This window comes from Protopterus annectens, chromosome 8.part0 (assembly GCF_019279795.1).
Source record: "Protopterus annectens isolate FY-2018-M chromosome 8.part0, PAN1.0, whole genome shotgun sequence".
Classification (NCBI taxonomy): domain Eukaryota; kingdom Metazoa; phylum Chordata; order Ceratodontiformes; family Protopteridae; genus Protopterus; species Protopterus annectens.
In genome coordinates this window covers 1,907,868,327-1,907,887,955 of record NC_056741.1, presented here as the reverse complement: position 1 = coordinate 1,907,887,955, position 19,629 = coordinate 1,907,868,327, and the positions used below count along the sequence as shown (strand labels likewise).

At 37.2% G+C, this 19,629-nt stretch overlaps 1 protein-coding gene across 2 annotated transcripts in view; it reads left to right on the top strand.

Moving 5' to 3' along the window:
- Nucleotides 1–19,629, top strand: part of LOC122809712 (protein NLRC5-like) — a 1,339,659-nt gene that overhangs the window by 1,146,750 nt on the left and 173,280 nt on the right. For both annotated transcript variants that reach the window (XM_044081407.1, XR_006365941.1), the window contains exon 30: nt 4,341–4,424. In XM_044081407.1, the coding sequence (XP_043937342.1) occupies nt 4,341–4,424 (84 nt within the window). The remainder of the gene's footprint in view (nt 1–4,340; nt 4,425–19,629) is intronic.

Sequence of the window (19,629 nt, the reverse complement as noted above, 5' to 3'; positions counted from 1 at the left end):
GCATAGCCCTTCAAGTCCTCCTTCATTAACACCCCTTTTGATGACTGTCAATACTTCCTTTTTAGTTGATGTGCTCTATAGACCTTCAGGATGCATACTGCCATATACTGATAGAAAGGTGGTCCAGAAGGCACTTGCACTTCCAGCTAGGCAGCAGTCAGTTCCATAAGCCACCCAAGAATCAGGTAGCTTGGGACGTGGTCCCACAAGTGAGAATAAAGACGAGATTGACAACATCACATAAAGAAGTTACATACTTACCATAAAGTTCTATGTGTGTTGTCCATCTCCACCTTTATTCTCACAACCCACCCACCTACCCCCTGCCTACGCTCCTGGGAGAGTGGGTAGTAGTAATTGGAGAACCTTTGGACTCTATAGCCTCAGAAACCATTTATTTTTCTTACACTATAAGTATGTTTACTACAACCGTAATTTCACTAATTTTGTTTTTTTCTCATGGGCAAACAAGATCCGCGGGTTTAGGGAGCAGCATTATGGGTAAGGGAGAATGTCCACGAGCTTTGGTTGAAGGCTTCAAGCTTTTGAATTGGCAAGATGGATCCAATTGATCAGCTCTGACCCACAAGTGAGAATAAAGGCAGAGATGGACAACACACATGGAACATTATGGTAAGTGCATAACTTATTTTTTTCCTTCATAATATGTCTACCAGAAAAATCAGTGGAGACATTCACCCAACCCCCTAGTCCTACAAAACATCAGACCAACCCAAGTAATAAACCACCACGTCATACTTATGACACACAACAATTTTCAAATGATATTCAATTTACTAAATACAATAACAGTAATTAATAAGAGTTGAGTAAAACTGGACAATGAAAGCAGAATAAATGACTATAACAACTGGCATTCAAGTATTTCAGTTAGATATTTCTTTGTATGCATGTGATTCTTAGAGTGTTTTTATGTCCTACAATTAAAACTGGAACTATTTATTTTATATGAAACAGTACATTTGATATGAAAACACTATATAATATGACGTACCACATATGGGCATGTCAAGTCATATTTAAGGTGGGGAAGCTCTAGTCTGGTTGCCTTTGTTGTACCTCATGATAAAACAGTGATCCCCTCTGTGAATAAAATAAAGCTTAACACCCAATTCTTGTCTACCATCATATTCTACTTTACCTAGTCTAGCTTATCTATTATGCTGGAATTTCAGCTTTTCCTATATAATTATACTAGTTTAATTTTGTTTTCAATTATTTATCGAGAAACCCTCTAACAAAAGAAGTTTGTTGCAGGGCATGATGATTGCTCATATCTTAGAACCAAATTCTTGGCATGTAATATCTTACTGGTTATTCTGCCTCTCTCTCGTGTGTCTCATGTAATATCTTACACCTGTGTCTTACTACATGGGATATTTAATATTTCATCCACATCATTACAAATAATTAAAAAATTGCAGACATACTGGGTGCATCCTTTCAACAGTGTTATAGGACTATCAGTACAATGCCATAAACTATATTTGTTTAGTGCATGCTCTGTTTATCTGTTTTCTAATATATAAAAAAGTCAGTTTAAATTGTGATAGAAAATCATGTAAACAAGTGAGAAAGCTGTCAAAGGAAAATTAAGAACCCTCAGTCCATTCCATTAAGAAAACAGATTATAGGTTCATAGGTTCATAGGTTCATACTAGGCTATCTGCCCAAGGGCATTTATAAGCCTAGCCCATAGTTATTTGGCTTTCGCCACCCCTTTAGTTTGAATAAAACTATGCCTATTATTTTGCTGTGCCTCTGTCAAGCAGTGACACTGAAGTAATCCCTGGGGTATATCTGCGATCCCCCATCCATTGGTCAAGATTCCTCTTGAACAAGGCCAGCGAGGTGCTCTGCCTCACATGTACCGGGATTTTGTTCCACAGCATAGGGAGTCTCTGGGTGATGAATCTGTCCTCCAGCACGTTCTATTAATAACCGTGTCAAGGTTTAAGTCTCCGCCCTTGTGGTTCTGAGGATCTAGATTTTTGAGGTGAAGCATATTCATCAAATCAGGGTTTGACATGGCCTTATATGTCAGGCACAGGTCACCTCTGAGCAAGCGGTATGAGACTGAATAGAGCTGGAGTTCTTTCAGTCGGGCAGCATAAGACATATTTTTGAGACCCTTTATCCTTTTGGTGAGGAACTTTTGGGGCCTTTCCAGCTGCTGCAGGTGTCGGGTCAGATACATTCCGAATGGGGCATTGTACTCAATCATAGGTCTAATGAGTGATGAGTACAGGGGGACGATGACCTCCCTTGATCTAGATGTGAATCCCTTCATGATCAGGTGGGCAATGTAGAAGATTTTCCTAACTACTTTAGCAACATGAGTGTCAAACGAAAGGCTACTGTCAACCTGGGTCCCCAGATCCCTGATGACTTCTTCTGGTATTTGCTTTGAAAGCTATCCAGTTATTTGTAGTTCTTGTGTTACATTACCATTTCTTTATCCTTTATTTTGAATTAGAAACCATTAACATTGTCCATAATGTCACATTTCATACTGTCTGTGTTTGTTTTTCTCCAGTGGTAACCCAGCAAGATGCCAACATATTTTCAAGTTCTATAATTCTTATTGCAATTTTATTATAGCAATAACTTACGCCTGGGTGTGGGTAATGTGGGATTTACCCACGGTTGGCGTGGTACCAAACAAAGACAACCGTGGGTAAATCCCACATTACCTACACCCAGAAGTGGGTTATTGCTATTATACTGTGACATTATTTAAGAAAAGAAATAATTACTTTTCTTAAATAATGGCATTGTATAATGCCTCTTTGCTGCCCTTCCGCAGCTGTCTGGTATCCGCGGCAGTTCTGATGTACTGCGCATGCCTACGCAGTACATTAGAGCTGTGGCCAAAAGCAATGGAGAAAGCAAGATCGCCATTGCTTTTTGCTGTTTCGCTATGTTAAATGGGTTTAACATAGCGAGACAGCTTTAAAATTAGCAACGGAGATCTCCGTTGCTTATTTTAAAGCTGTCTCGTTATGTTAAACCCATTTAACATAGCGAGACAGGTTTAAAAAAAAGCAACGGAGAAAGCAAGATCTCCGTTGCTTTTACATACTGTGTCGCTATGTTAAAGGAGTTTAACATAGCGAAACAGCTTTAAAAAAAGCAACGGAGATCTCCGTTGCTTTTTTTAAACCTGTCTCGCTATGTTAAACTCTTTTAACATAGCGAGACAGTGTTTTAAAAGAGACTTATACTAATGGAAAAAGTCCGGGTGACCGGACCTTTTTCCATTAGTAAAAGTCGATTTACAACGTGCACGCTGGCCAATCAGTGTGCACGTTTTGGAATATTAATGGGGGGTCATGGTATAATAGGTCTTTTCTAATTTGGCCCTCATTTTAAACTCATTTATAGATAAGGCTTACACCAAATTAAGTAATTTACATTGAAAGAAAGTATTTTGGAAAAAGGGCAGACTTACACTGAGAGCAACTCTTTTGGAATCTGGCCCATTGTCACTTTCCTTTGCCCACCACACCATTTATTAAATTGAGCTCTTGTTTGTATTGCTTCCAGAACTACAGACAAAACTGAAGATGACACCCCACTAATGTCCTATATACTTTAAACATGACCTACCTGTTTTTACTTAGAATCAGTCCTTGTCTTGCACACCTTACATTTTATTTACCACAACCACAGCATTACAGCATCAAATGCAGTGAGTGAAATTTGAGATATCTAAACCCTGCACTGACTTCTCTCTGTTTGCTTCCAAAACCATTGCTGTCAGCACACCTTCAAATCTGAGATGTCCAACTTCAAGACTTATCACCTACACTTTTCAATATTACCCACCACCTGCTACATATTAGTCAATTTCTCTGTTTGTCTTGACTATGTGAAGTATAAGGTGAGGTCAGGATATTTTTATCTATAGACTCCTGCAGAAAACAGACATTAAAAATACGAAAAAACATTTAATTATCTCCAGGTAATCCACAGGATGGAAGCTATCATTTAACAAAGGAGAGTTATGAGAAGACAATTTTGCAATTTATGATTTCTTTCATTGAGAAAATGGTGGTGGATTCATACATTCTTTATGAAGAGGATAGAGGGTCAAACATTTTTACAGAATTAAAGAATGCATTGGTAGACATAAGGTCATATTTATAAGGAGATGTTGTAGGTGAAAAAAATTAAACAAATGTGGAATGCACTTATCCAGCATCTGGGGGCATGGGCAGACAAGGCTGCCATAGTTACTGTATGCCATCAAAGTCTAGCTTTCTGTAATTACAACACTGGTAATTCCTGAGTAAAATGTCAACCATTATTTCCTTTAGAATATCCTGGAACAGTATTGGTGATGCAACTGCTGTGAAACTGGCCGAAGTACTGCCACGAATGAGAAGACTGAAGAAGTTGGAGTAAGTAAGATACCAGCTGTTGTCTCACTGGTACTTTTCTGACCACATCAGTTATCAAGAGCAGCCATTAACACTGTCATTGTAGTGTGCATTTGGTATTGTGTACCAGTAACAGTCACCTGGTACTAAGACAGTGAGTTCTGGGTTTGACATTTTGTTTACAACTGCAACCAAAAAGCAGCAGTAGACACACTACTATTATCTTGCAGAGGGTATGAGTGAGTGGTTGTGTTAAAAGGTTGTACATGTTCTGTATCTTGTAAGGTGCGCCTATCATAGTGAATAGAAATCATGTAAATAAGACCCAGTATATTTATTTATTTATTTTATTTTCAGTTTGATTACCAGGGAAGTCCACTGGGCCAGAATGTGCCCATTTTCAGTGGAGGCCAGGGGAGAAAAGCTCCATAAGCAACACAAATACAAAAAGGTTACATAATGCAAAGGTAAAATACATATATAAATTCGTACAGTTAGGAACAGCAAATGCTTAAATTGTACATTATAAACACAATTAAAGACAATAGATAACACAGTTTACAGGTATTTACATTCAGAGCAGTAAGTTTCAACTGTGTGAAAAATAAGCATCTGAGGCTACTTGATATTTACAATATTTAGATACTTGGAGTCAAGAGAGAGAGCTTGCTTAATCTGAGGATGCTAGCTTAGGTTTGTTTTAGGAGAATAGAAGATAAAGTTGTAGGGAAGCATGTAGCAACGAGTATGGAGAGATCAAAGGGGACATTTCTTAGAATTTATGTAGGGTGGAAGCAGGAACATTTACGTTTAGTAGACAGGTATGAGAAAAGTTGGGTATATGAAAATTTTCAATGTTAAAATATGTTACTAAGAAAAGAATGTGACACTGGTGTGTCAATATTTTTGCTACGAGACTGCACTCTCCTGCCCAACATTATGAAATATATTACCTGTAAGATCATCCAACTATGGATATAAAAAGAATATTTGGTTTTACATGAAAAGGGTATTCCCTTTAATCTAAAGTAGTACAGCCTTCAGTTAGTACATTTAATGTTCAGTGCTTTGGAGGGCAGACTTTACATTAGGGGTGTAGGGGGTGCACCTACAAAATGTTGAGGCAAAATTAAATTACACAACCATATTTTTTTCATCTCTTGCAGACATAACATATTTGAATATTTAGCACATTTCTGCAATTATAAGTTCCTAAACCTGTCTTACGTTTAAGATTTAAATCAACTTTTAATCTAAGGTAAACGTTAGAAGTAGCCAAATTCCTTTGAGAATGTTTTCTCTGTTTAAATATACAATTTGATATAATGGGACTTTGACTGTAAATAGTTGGCTATAAGAAGGCTGTGAAGGAAGACTTCACATTGTTATAGTTATACTACTTTGGATGATAAAAACTATAAAAAGGAAATCATACATTTATACTGCTTGTTCATGTTCTATGTGCACAATAGGTTCATAGATTAGTACTAGGCTAACTACCCTTGTGGGCAATTTTAAGCCTAGCCAATTGCCCAACGTGAGAATTAAACCTTGCACCTTGTGTCTATAAGGTAAACACCTTAACCATTATGCCAACCTCCCAATTGTTATAGCTTTGAAGATGTTGCCTTTATTCTGTCACATAAATGACACTACATGTTATAGCAGTCATGTAATTGATACATACCTATTTTTATGACTATTGAAGTTTAGTTATGAAGATTAAATCTTTTCAGTTCAGTCAACTTCAAGTTTACAAAACCTAGATTATGACTGTTCATACTCTGTATGTTACCTGTATAGCTAATGATTAATCACATTTCTTGTTTCTTTTTGATTCAGTTTTACAGAATGCAATAAATGGTCTAGAAAACTCATTGTATAAACAGCAAATAGCGTTTCAATGCAAATAATTCATTTTAATGCAGATTTTATTTGAAATGTCACTTCCTAGCAATATCCAAGCTACAAAATGTGTGTGTGCATGTCTGTATGTGTGTATGCGTGTATATATATATATATATATATATATATATATATATATATATATATATATATATATATATATCATCGAGCTCAGAAGCATGAAGTTTCATATCAGTGAAACTTCACAATACCGATATCTGAATGTCCTACAGTCCAAGCTAAACGGAACAGGAAATCTGCTCATGTGCATGCTGTAGTGCGATCTCAGAATTGGTATCTTTAAGTAGCAGGGAATTTGGGGGGGGCACAGCCCCCTGCAAAAACTTTAAAAGTAAAGTTATGTAGTTTGTTTTTTGTCTGTGTTTTTATGAATATTCATGTTGGTGGTATGGAGACCGTCATGAATATTTAGTGTTAACTGTTAAGGGCGTAGGTTTATTGGTTGGTGGGTGGGTGAGGGTGAGGGCAAGTCAGTAATTTATTTTGGAATGTTTTTGTTTCCTCTTAATATGGTGTTACTGTCTGCTGTTCTTGATACATTGCAGGGGGTTAAGTCGGGATTTCATGTTGTCTGTGTTCTGTGAGTTGGATATATGAGGTGTCGGGTTTTTGACATTTCAGTGTTCTGTGCTTGATGTTTTGAATGTCAGTCTGAGATTTTGGTCATCTCAAGTAGACCAATATATATATATATATATATATATATATATATATATATATATATATATATGGTTCTACCTCACATAAACGAAACACCAAAACACCGACAACGCAATCACCGAAACCACATAACCGACGCAGTAAAACACAATTCCACATGCCCGACAACGAAATAACCGACGGTACACAAACACGAAACCTCATACACTTCACACACCACAATCAACAAACAAAACACATTCCCGTCCAAAACCACATACACAACGCAAGCACACCAAAATCCCTACAAACCCACACTAAACCTCACATACACAACTACCTACAACCCTAACCCAAACCCTAACCCTAAGGTCCGTCACTACCGCACACTTACCTGACCCGCCTAACCCTAACTCACTTATCCCCCTAACCCAAACACAATCACTACTGCACACTTACCTGACCTGCTCCTAACCCTAACTCACTTATCCCGCCCCTAACCCAAACACAATCACTACCGCACACTTACCTGACCCGGCCCTAACCCTAACTCACTTAACCCACCCTATCCACACTTACCTTTTCGCACCTAACGTCCGTCACTACGCATACTTACACAGCCTTTTCCCATTTCGCATCCTCGGCGTCGGTGCTATCATCCGGGTCGGTCTTCTGCTTGTCGATCTTCTAGGTCCCGTCGCGTCGGTCTTCTGCGTTGTCGATCTTCTGGGGCTCGCGATTTCCCTGTCGATGTTCCGGCGTGTCGTTGAAGTGAGGTAGAACCATATATATATATATATATATATATATATATATATATATATATATATATATATATATATATATATATTTATATTTATATATATAACGAGAGAGATAGAGGTATGTGTCGTTTGTATGTATACGCATTGTAGACAGATTTTTAGATTGTAAATATTTAAGAATAGCTAGAAAAGAAAAGTAATAGTGATGAACAACTAGGAATCAACTTGGAATCCCAAGAGAAGGGGAGAGTGAGAAGGAAAGGGCATGCATCTTAAAGATGGGTCATAATTATAATTTTTCTGAGTTATGTTCTGTTGTTCTTAAAGCGTATTAGCCTGGCAGTAGAGTTTGTTTTCATAATAAGGTGATGCACCTTTTTGAATTTCACCTCTGTTTTAGAGAATATCTAGTTCAGTGGGATCATAGCAGTAAGTGCAGATACCCATTTTCATGTCATAAACCTGGGAAATGAAGGACGTGCTTTTTTCTAAAGTGTGGAGGATAGGATGTTTCTGTTTTCTTGCTAATGTGCTTCCTACATCAAGGGGGCCAAAAATAGTTTGTTTCAATTGTGTAGGATGAAAGCAAGTACATGGGGGCATTAAACAGTGCAAACGTTATAGATGCCATTAATGCAACATTCCAGATTATTTACATTATATTCTCTAAGGAATCGTAATGAATAGACAGTCAAAAATATGTGGTTATGTGTAAAGACACTGTTTTCTCACTTTTTTAGTAAAATACCATAATATTTCAGAATATGGACTGCTAAATTCACACACAATATCATCTTCCATCCTGACAGTTGCCCATCCCTCTAGGAACTTGTTGTTCCCTACTCATGCATACTGTTTGAACATCTATCCAAGAACTCGCATTGCTCCTGTCCCAAACCTGACTGACAAGATATCTGTAATTCTCTCAACACACTGTCCACTCCTTACCCCATTCTCAAACTCTCCTCAGTGTTTATTACTACTCAAAAATAAATATATATAAAGGAAATCTCATTTGGTCATAACTATTATTTAATATGTGCACACTACAAACTTTATTTTTTCTCACAGTGATTGATCTTCACTGAAATGCTTGTTTTTTTTTTGAACCCGTATCTACTAGAAAACTGTACTGAATACTACTTTGTATAGACGAACTAGAAGATATGGATTCTGCATCGTACTGTATATATACTGTTGTACTATCTAATTATTGTATATTGTTTGTATTTCTGTGGAGCTTTTCTGCCCGGGCCTCTGCTGAAAATGGGCCTCTGGCCCAGTTAGACTTTCCCGGTAAACAGATGTAAATAAATAAATAAATACTGGAAAGATGCAATATTCCATGGAATGTGGCATTGTATGATGGAACACTTGAAACTAACTTGTACTTATTCTTTTGTGTAGTGCTTGTAAAACTATTAGCTTGGCTTGATCAATATTCTCTGTTTAGAATCTATTTTAGTCTTTAACACACACACACACACACACACACACACACACACACACACACACACACACACACACACACACACACACCCTGAAAAATGATAAGAGCAATAATGGTAATCCCCCCAAAATTAAATGTTTTAATAATTGCAAATTATTGTCATATCTACATGTCTTTATTTAGTAAAACACGTTTCTGCCATTTAAAGAGTACTATTTAAGTTTAGTAGTGTAATCTTTAAGAAGAAATCTATGTTTCAGTAATAATCACTGGAAATGTAATATGATTTGTTTCAACCAGTTTATTTGTATGCTGTCTCTTCGAAAATATCTGCATTATGTGGTACTTTATGTCAGTTGAAGTTTAAGTGTGACTTGGGCCCCGATCAGTTTTCAGACCATAGACCCCACCCCTACCCTCCACTTTTTTGGAGGATTATGCATAAATACACATGCTCTTTTCATTTCATATTCTGTATTTAAGACCATTCTAACTGCTGTCATTACAAATCCACCAGTGTCCATAATATTCATTTACAGCTACTTGACTGTGTATACCTCAAATTTCTGATCAAGATAAAAGAAATGGCCACAGTAAAATATTCCAACCTGTTTTATACAAATGTACCATAGACTTGCCAAGCCAAATTAATGCCTGTTTAACTTGATCATGACAGCAAAGTAAGCCATTCTCATCCCCAAACAGCCCACATACTCAGCAATCATAGTTTCATTGTTGAATGTTAACACCTCAGAAGTCCGATTATGGTAAAATAATAATTCTGGACAGAATAATGCATTTCAGGTTTGCGTCTCAGAAATGCATTGTAGCCCAGGTATTCCAAATTATTTAACATAAATGCCCACTATTCCTTCAAGGCCAGATGTATGAAACAATAAGAACTTACAGTCATCCACAAATAACCACACACCCACCCGGAAGTTATAGCCACTTTGCTGTGTACAACTCATCTATTGTGGTAAAAAATACTTTCTTGCAGTTTTTCTGTTGTTTCTGCAGTGTTTTTGTTGGTAAAAAAGAGACCTTATTAGAGCAAGAATTGAAACAAAAATAATAAGGGAAAAAGGCCTAGTACTTAAAAGTTTCTAGAATAAAGGTTTTTGCATTAGCATGTACTTTATGAAGAACATGAACTCTGAGACTCAAATATTTGTCATTACCTAATGAATGCAATCATCAATAGTTTGCTAGAAAACAAAGCAAAATAAAAGGAAAAATCAAGGACATTTGGCAAACTAAGGAACAGTTGAAAGCTATATGATTTCAACTTTGTTACACATAAACAGTAGCCAGACCACACACATTTCAATTTATTTCACTCAAATACACATTAGTCATGTGAACAACTGAGAAGATAATCTACTTTCATCCACAAACAGCCACCACTCAGCATTATAGCCACTTTGTTATGTATACCACATCTGACTGTGATAAAAAATAATACCTCTCAACTTCTTGGTGCAAGAATCAGGGACAAAGAGAAAAAACAACGAGAGGCAAAAGCCTCAAATCTGATACAGATTTTAAATATTGCTCTTAGATACTCGAAAAGTTGCCACAACAATGTTTACATTGCCATTCATTTTCTGAAAGATATGAAGGCTGAAACCCAAATGTTTGTCATTAGTTAATGACTGCAGTCCTCAGTGATATGCCAAAAAACTACAAATTTTATTAGGAATAGATCAGAATGAAGCAAAGGCAGGGCATTCAGGACAGTTGTCACTTCATTTCACACAGCAGTCTCTTTGGTAATGTGCTTATATTTTCTATCATTTTTGTCACTCTGTTTTTAAATGTGTTTCTGAATAATATACGTACACAAAAGCTTCACAAACCGTTGAAAAACAAGAAGAGGTGAGTGAACTGGACCAAGCCCAACTTAGTCACAGATGTCAAGTATTCTTTCCTTTTTAACACACTTTCTTTATTTGTGTTTTGAGAAAAGCGATATTTCTTCCTCAGAAAAAAGCAGAAAGCAGACAGACATCACAGTGACAGCGTTCAGCCCTTACTTTTAAAGCTAAAAAGCATCATGTGATGCTAATGAAAAAACATTTCAATTCAATTATTAATTAATTACTTAACTTAAAAGTTCCCAACCAATCACAAATGAATATTTTTGCTAAACAGAAGTACTGCACAACATTCCATATGTGATGCATCACTAATAATGCTATATTAAATGCTATATTAAATGTAATTCATTATTAAACAATGAAAACGAATTTTAAAAACTTTTAAGTTAAGTAATTAATTAATAATTGAATTGAAATGTTTTTTCATTAGCATCACATGATGCTTTTTAGCTTTAAAAGGAAGGGCTGAACGCTGTCACTGTAATGTCTGTTTGTTTTTTGCTTTTTTCTGAGGAAGGAAACGCATAGCCGTTTCCGAAAACACAAATAAAGAAAGTGTGTTAAAAAGGAAAGAATACTTGACATCTGTGACTGCTTGTGGTTTAAGTTGGGCACAATCCAGTTGTATCACCTCGTTTCTTGTTTTTCTGAATAATATCTCATATTCTTACTGGAAGCAGAAGGAATCATGTGCTATTTGATATTCAATTTTTACATTAATTAGGTGTCCAGATTTTTAGCCGGATGCTTCTTTTTCACAAGAATCTTTATTCCTATTTTCAATATCTGCAGGTTGGGAGTTATGGAGATACAGCTTTTCATCTCATTTGCTCCCAACAAGCGAAAACAAAATGTTTCAAAAATTACTCTGTCCAGATGGCTTTTGGACTGCATTTTCTTTGTTTATGCAAAACAAGGCCTTACCCTCTAAACCAAAAGCTACCTTTCTTTTATATCTTCATTACTAAGTGATATTTGTGATGCTGCCACTTGATCCTGCATGCATGCTTTCAGCAAGCATTATAAACTGGACTGCTTATCAAGGATTAGAACATTGTCTGGATCTAATATTGTAAAAGATCTCTTGCTATAAAGCCACCCAGGACTACTTATAGCTGGGGATTCTGGCACATACGTCAGACTGGACAGACTGAATGAATAGGATACAAAAGTTATGTACTTACCATCACATTGTATTCTTTCATTAATGTCTGACCAAATTGACAATCCTCCCACAGTCCACTTCTATTCTCTTTTAAGACCTGTAGGACTGGTTTATGTAGATACCATTTTATGTTCTCCGGGTAACATAGTGATACCTAGGTCTTCATGTATCAATCAAGCTCTAAGGAAGTTAAGGTGATTGATGCATTATGGGAAGGAAAATTCTTAAGGGGCTCGAGGGTGAAGCACTAATGCTGCCTGGTTGGATTTGGTAAGTGGCTAGAGGACCCATATGTCATATCAGATGGACATGAATGAAAGGATCTAATGTTATGGTAAGTACATAACTTTCATTTTACTGCACATCAACATACAATATAAGCCAGCCAAGTAAATCAGAAGGCATGCATACTCTAGCAGTCAACATTTGCATTATTGGTAATAAATGCTAATCCACTGTCACATAGCTAGAGGTGTGCCATCCTGGTATTCTGGACATCACGGTCTTGACTTAGACCAGGAGACAATGCTTCCAATAGTATTACAGAAAAATAATATGTGTTCCAAAGCCTTAGGCCCCAAAAAATTAGTTGGTGGGGGAGTGCAGCTTTTGGACAAGGGGCACATGCTAATGATTCTTTTTGTCTGCCCATTCCCCAAATTTGAATGAGCATGACATGATTCATACTGGCTTGTTTGTGTATGCCTAATAGGTGACAACTGTCATTTGTTCCTGTACACCAGTGACTACCACCCTCCTATCAATCAGCTGATAACATTATCACAAATATAATGCCAGCCGTCCAAACTATAATATTATTCCTATGGATGACCTAAACTTCAGTCATGATAGTAAATTCAAGTAGCCATCCCTCGATGCGGTTTGAATCTTTTCTTTCTGTAATCTAGTGAGCACACATATCTGACCTAACCCACATGTCATGAGTACTCCTTTCTGAACTGGATTTATATCGACACATTGCAGAGGTATCAGTCCAGCAGAGTGGATGCTCCTGACATTAGTGATCATTGCATTGCATTCATACAATATCTCATGCTGAACTTAAAACATATGGTTTAGGGAAGACAGAAATTAGGTGGTTCAGAAGCAACCAAAAGAACCATAGAACTATAGCATTCAAAATTACCTACATCAATCGTGAAATAAACTACCAGAAAACAGATTATATACGACTCAATATCTGTGCCACTGGCTTTTTCCAGCATTATTCAGCACACTGCCTATTAGACTAAGTACTAATTAATGCCTTTGCTTTGTTGAAGATGTATAAGTATCACACCTCATTCCACATTGTGGTACGAGCTGTCAACCACTCTATAATATGTTTGCTTTAAATATATATATAAATTCCAGCTCTGAGATATCAGTAGAGTAGGGGAAGGATACATTAATTTCCTAACCTTACTGTGCTGCGATCTTGTACCGAAAAAAGTTAGCACGTGCAAATCAGCTGATTTTCAGTCAGCGGAACTGACTTTTTTGACTTCTTGATGTGTTGTAGGGAACCTGCATAAGTATACAATTTCCTTATTTTAGTTAACTGTCATTAAGATCAACATCTGCCTTGTTAACATGCTTTTGTTGACAAAGCAACTAGTCAACAGTTGTGCGGAATTGGGAAAGATCCCTTTCCTTCAGTATTGCGCACTGCTGGGCTTAAAATATTTAAGTATCGAGAGGTATGGGGGCACGGGGGAGGGGTGGCTTTACATCTGCAAAAAAATTGCGTTAAAGTTGCATGTTCTGGGGTTATTTCCCTGAATATGCACTTTACAATGTCAAGATATTTTTTGAATTATATTAAGTCGATGTCCATGTTGACATTTGGGTGTTGCATTGTTTTAAAATAGTACTTGTATACACACACGCACACACACACACACACACACACACACACACACACATATATGTATGCGTGTGTGAGCGTGTGTGTGTGCGTGTGTGTGTGTGTGTGTGTGTGTGTATATATATATATATATATATATATATATATATATATATATATATATAATATTTATATATTTATATTTGCAGGGCTATGGGTGTTGTGAAGACAAAACGGTTTCCGTGCACCTTGGGATTCATGCAACTTTTTTCCTTGAACGTGTGTGTGTGTGTGTGTGTGTGTGTGTGTGTGTGTGTGTGTGTGTGTGTGTGTGTGTGTGTGTGTATATATATATACACACACACACACACACACACATATATATATATATGTATATATATATATATATATATATATATATATATATATATATATACATAAACACACACACACAGCAGCAGCAGTGGGGGTGAGGTTTTAGGCTTAGGGGACAGGAGGAGGGTTTTAAAGTGAGTGAGCAGAGAAGAATTTATGGATAGGGAGCAGAAAGATAGTTTTAGGCTTAGAAAGTGGGAGGAGAGTTTATGGTTAGGGTGATAATGGGGAATTTAGATTTAGGGAGAGGGTTGGAGGTTTAGGCTTAAGGAACAATTTGGGACTTTAGGTCTAGGGAGGAGATTGCTGGTTTAAGGTAAGGGGATGAGGACTCGGGTTAGGAAATGGGTAGGAGTTTTAGGGTTAGAATTTAGGTTCTAGTATGCTGTATAGTTTTATAGTGCCAGATGTAGGGAGGTTTACACAGAAAGAGGAGATAGCGCTAGTGTGAGTTGGAACACTTGCTTTTTCAAGCAAGTGTGTAATGAGCTGCTAGCACACAAGTACCTGCAGGAGACAGACATATATGTATGTGTGTGTGTGTGTGTGTGTGTGTGTATATATATATATATATATATATATATATATATATATATATATATATATATATATATATATATATATATATATATATAGATTCCCCAAAAAAAAATTTAATCTGGTCAGTCCCTGCAGCCAATGTCTTAAAACAGGTTTAAAAATGTTTCAGCTCAGCATCAAACAGAAAACAGCAAATTGTTACATACTTGTTCCAGCAGTTATAGAGAACACATTGAAAAATATCTTTTTTGTCTATATATCCAAGCCAGTTGTTTCCTTGTGTTTGCAAGAGAGTTCAAAGCCAGTTACAGCATACTTTTGTTAGCACTGAGGCAGCCTTCCTGAAAACAGCAGTATAATGTTCTCATACAGACGGGCACGCACACCTTTTTTGTAGCAGTCTCTTTTCAAACAAATGAAAGTGTAAAAAAAAACAATCAGCAGTAACCTCTGTTTCCTTTCAGGCTTCTTAAATCTGGCTTAGATTCTATTTCAGTGTTTTATATCCTGAGTTAAAATCTTGATGCTTCTGGATACATATGGCCGACTCCTATTTAGCTGCAGTGGCTCAGATTACATAGTCACACTTTCACTTGTACTGCTGTAGTGGCTCAAGTTACACAGTCACATAAAAGGACCTCCTCCAACAGGGGCCACAGTAGTTCAGAAATTCAGGACTTGCATATCTGATTTTGCACAGAAGTCAACTTTGTGTATCACAATATGTAAAGAATTTATGGATTCATATTTAGGTCATCCAGATAATTGTTTATTAAATCAGGAAATCTGACCCACATATCTCTACAGAGAACATTAGACATAAGTATGTAAGGCAAACAAAACAAATCCCCATTATTAAGACCCATTTTACTTTGGCCATTTGGAGACAAATCACATATACAATTAAGCAAGCAACAATGCCCAATAAGGTGTGTGTTAATGTGTAATTAATGGCCGCCTGGGGTTGTTGTGAGCCCAGATGCCACTGGCAGGGGGCCTCTACACCTCTGGAACTGCATTAATTAGAGATTAACACACACCCTGGAGGGCATTATTGCACTCAGAGAATGGGATCTCTGTAAAATTGTTGTGTTTTACTTATTTATATTTTTTATTACTATATTTTTTTATATATTTTGGATGTAAAATAGCCCCATCCGCCTTATATTTCAAAGTTGCTGTAGCATATGTAAATGGTGTTAGAGGAAGCATTTTACATCCAAAATATATCCTTTTTAAAAATATCTAGATATTTGCTTTACTTTTGGACCTTTACTGCTAAAATGGTTTCTTGCCAGTCATTGGATTTTGAAGTCACTAAATGATATACATTTGACTTTCAGACTTTATTTCCTTCAGAAAATTCATATTAACACAAATCCTGTTGTTTAAATTGCTTTTTAATTTTTGAAGTATAACATTTAAAATATGTTACTATTTTGGAGCTTTCTTCCCCTTTATTTCAGGCTTTATCCACATTTCAATAGCTGAAAGGCCGAGAGGTACACAAACCTCTTATCTGCTGCTGCCAGTGTTTCATTGATCTTACTGTCTTTCCCTCTGTCACACAGACACTGCCCCCCTCCCACACCTGTACTTCAGAAAAGGCATGCTAACACAAATCTTATTATTGCAGCATCTTTGTGAGTTTTTAAACAGGTGTATGTCCTGTTTTGAACATTTGTTCCCCCTTTATTTTACATTCTATTTAGTTAACTTATCTAAGAGACAAGAGCTAAATGAACCTCTTGACTGCTGTTGCTGCCAATGTTGGATCATTCTCACTCTTCACACTTTCACTCACACACACTTCTCTTTCATGCATGCATTCACACACACAGACAGAAACATAAATAAACACACAGAAAAAGAAACACACACACACACACACACACACACACACACACACACACACACACACACACACACTCTTTGTTTATGTTTAGATTTTACACTCGCTAAACAGCAAAAGTGCTGCTTAGCGAGTATAAACTAATGGCTTGATCGTTCTCACTTTCACTCATATGCATGCATGCACTCACACTCACAGATATAAACACACACACACTATTCCTTTTTGTTTTGTTTTGTTTTTTTTTAATATAGTTTACACTCGTTAAACAGCAGAAGCTCTGCTTAGCGAACGTAAAATAATAGTGACTGTTTTTTTTATTTCAAGCTCCACAGCAGCTTGATATGCTGCCGAGAAGTGGTAGACTCATTTTTCAACAGGCATTACCTGTACATTAACACCTTGCTGGAAAATGTTCATTCTCCAATCAGGGTGCTGATGTACAGTTTGCCCATTTTCTAAGTCTGCTTAATCTACCTATACTATTAGACTGAATATTGTGTTAAGTTTATTACTATGATTTGTCAGTGGCACTAAGCAAGAGTGTCATCATCATCATCATCTCTTCACTTTTTCCCATTTTCTACGTGGGTTTGGGGTATCATGTCAACTGCCACCATCTCTCTTGATTCAGTGCCACTCTCCTACCTTCTTTTACAGTCATACCTGACTGTCACAGATGATCTCTCACACAATCCATCCATTTCTTTGCAGAATGCCCTTGTTCCCCTCTTGCCTTCTTCCAATCTGCCCCAAATCTTCTAAACCAGATTGTTTTCTGCTTTTCTGCACATGAGCTTGAACCACTGGAACCTGTTCTCTTAGACTTTCTCTGTAAATGGAAGTACTTTGGCTTCTGCTCTTATGTCCTTATTTCATGATCTGTTCCACAGTGTGCATCCTATGACCCATCTCAGGCACTTCATCTGCATTACCTCTAGCTTCCTCACCTGCACTGCCTTTACTGACCAGGTTTCTGTATCATACAATAGTATTGGTTGCATCACTGTTTTGTACACCTTGCTTTTCAGCTTCTTTGATATTCTTCTGTTTTACACTACCCATGACACACTGTGCCAGCTGGCTGCAGCATCTTTGATTCTAGCTTTGACCTCGTCATTCAGACCACCCTTTTCCTCAACCAACCATCCCAAATACTTGACACTGTTAACCTATTCCACTGTTTTTCCTTCCATCTCAATTCTCAGGTTTTTTTTTTTGATTTCCCCCATTTACTACCATTACAACTGTCTTATCTGTACTCAGGTTCATCCCACGTGCTTTCAGTTTTGCATTCCATTCCCCTATCCTTTGCTGAAGTTCTAAACCTTTTCATAAGTCTGCTAAATAATAGCTCCAGGTTCTTGGAGTTCATGTGTTGAACAACATCACAATCTTGTTCCAAGGAACAGTAGACATAATGCAGTTAGCCTGATGAGAAAAGAATTACAATGGGCTAAGCTTATGCATTACGAGTCAGGAAGTACAAATTATATTTATTTAATAGGCTCTGTAGTTCCCAGTCGATATATTACAGTGGAATACTTGAGCATTTTAAGTTCACTTCTTCTTCTAGCTTTTCCCAGTTAGGGGCCGCCACAGCAGATCACCTGTCTGGTCATGACTGGCAGTGGAGTTTTACAGTGTCAAGTTGCCAGCCCAGTGCCCAGCCTTCCACAGAAGGCACAGACACACCAATTTAGAGTGTCTAATCCACCTACAGCATGTCTTTGGGATGTGGGAGGAAACTAGAGCACTCGGAGGAAACCCACACGACCACAGGGAGGACATGCAGACTCCACACAGAAGGCACCCCAGCCAAGGATCGAACCAAAGAGCCTCTTGCTGTGAGGTGGCAATACTAACCGCTGCACCACCGTGAATAAAGAACAATTGTGCACCATGAAAAAGCATCCAGTACCTAACTCATTCTCTTTGCGTATGGAGGTTATAGTCTTTAAAAAGCCCTTTAAAGGAATGTGTGACCATGCACATCAGTGGCACTAGTCACAGTCTGTTCAGTTCTACCAGCAAAAAACATTCATTTGCTTTCTTACAGCAAAGTCTGTTCAATTACTCATGCACAGTTATAGTCTAGAAAGTTATATTGTGGGAGCTACTCACTCTTTAGGAAATAAAGGAGGGTATAATTATAGGGAGCATATTTCCATTAGGGTCACAAAGACTGTATATCCAGGAACCCACTTATAGCAGAACTGTCAGTGTTGGGAGTGAATTTCATAATCAGAAGTATGCTGTCATTAGAAAAAAAATATATATTTTATCTAGTCTAATAAAGACAATATATGCAGGAACTCACTTAAAACAGGGTTATGTGTGACTTCACTGTCATATAATGTATTTTACATAGATTGTCATGAAAAGCATAAATAAGGTATAAAATTATTTTTTCTTTAAAGGCTCCATTTGCTTCACCTACCCTAAAATAATATTTTATATTCTTTAATATACTGATTGTGATTGAGAAGAAATGTCAGTCCTTTTCAGCAATGTGTGTTCAAAGTGGATTTAATGGCAGCTCTGTTTTTGCGTAGATATAAACCTGGCCGGATTCACAAAGGCTTGCACGGAGTCTAAGACTAGAGTAAGACTCCATGCAGCCAACATGTCTGCCGAGCGATCCAAGAACAGCCGGCAGGGACGTGCAAGAGAGCTCCTAAAATGACTCTTACACAGACAGGGTTAGGTTATGCAAATTACGTCATTTGCTGCTGAAAGCTATGCAAATGAGGTAAATTTGCGATCCAGGAAACCCTAACCTGTCTGAG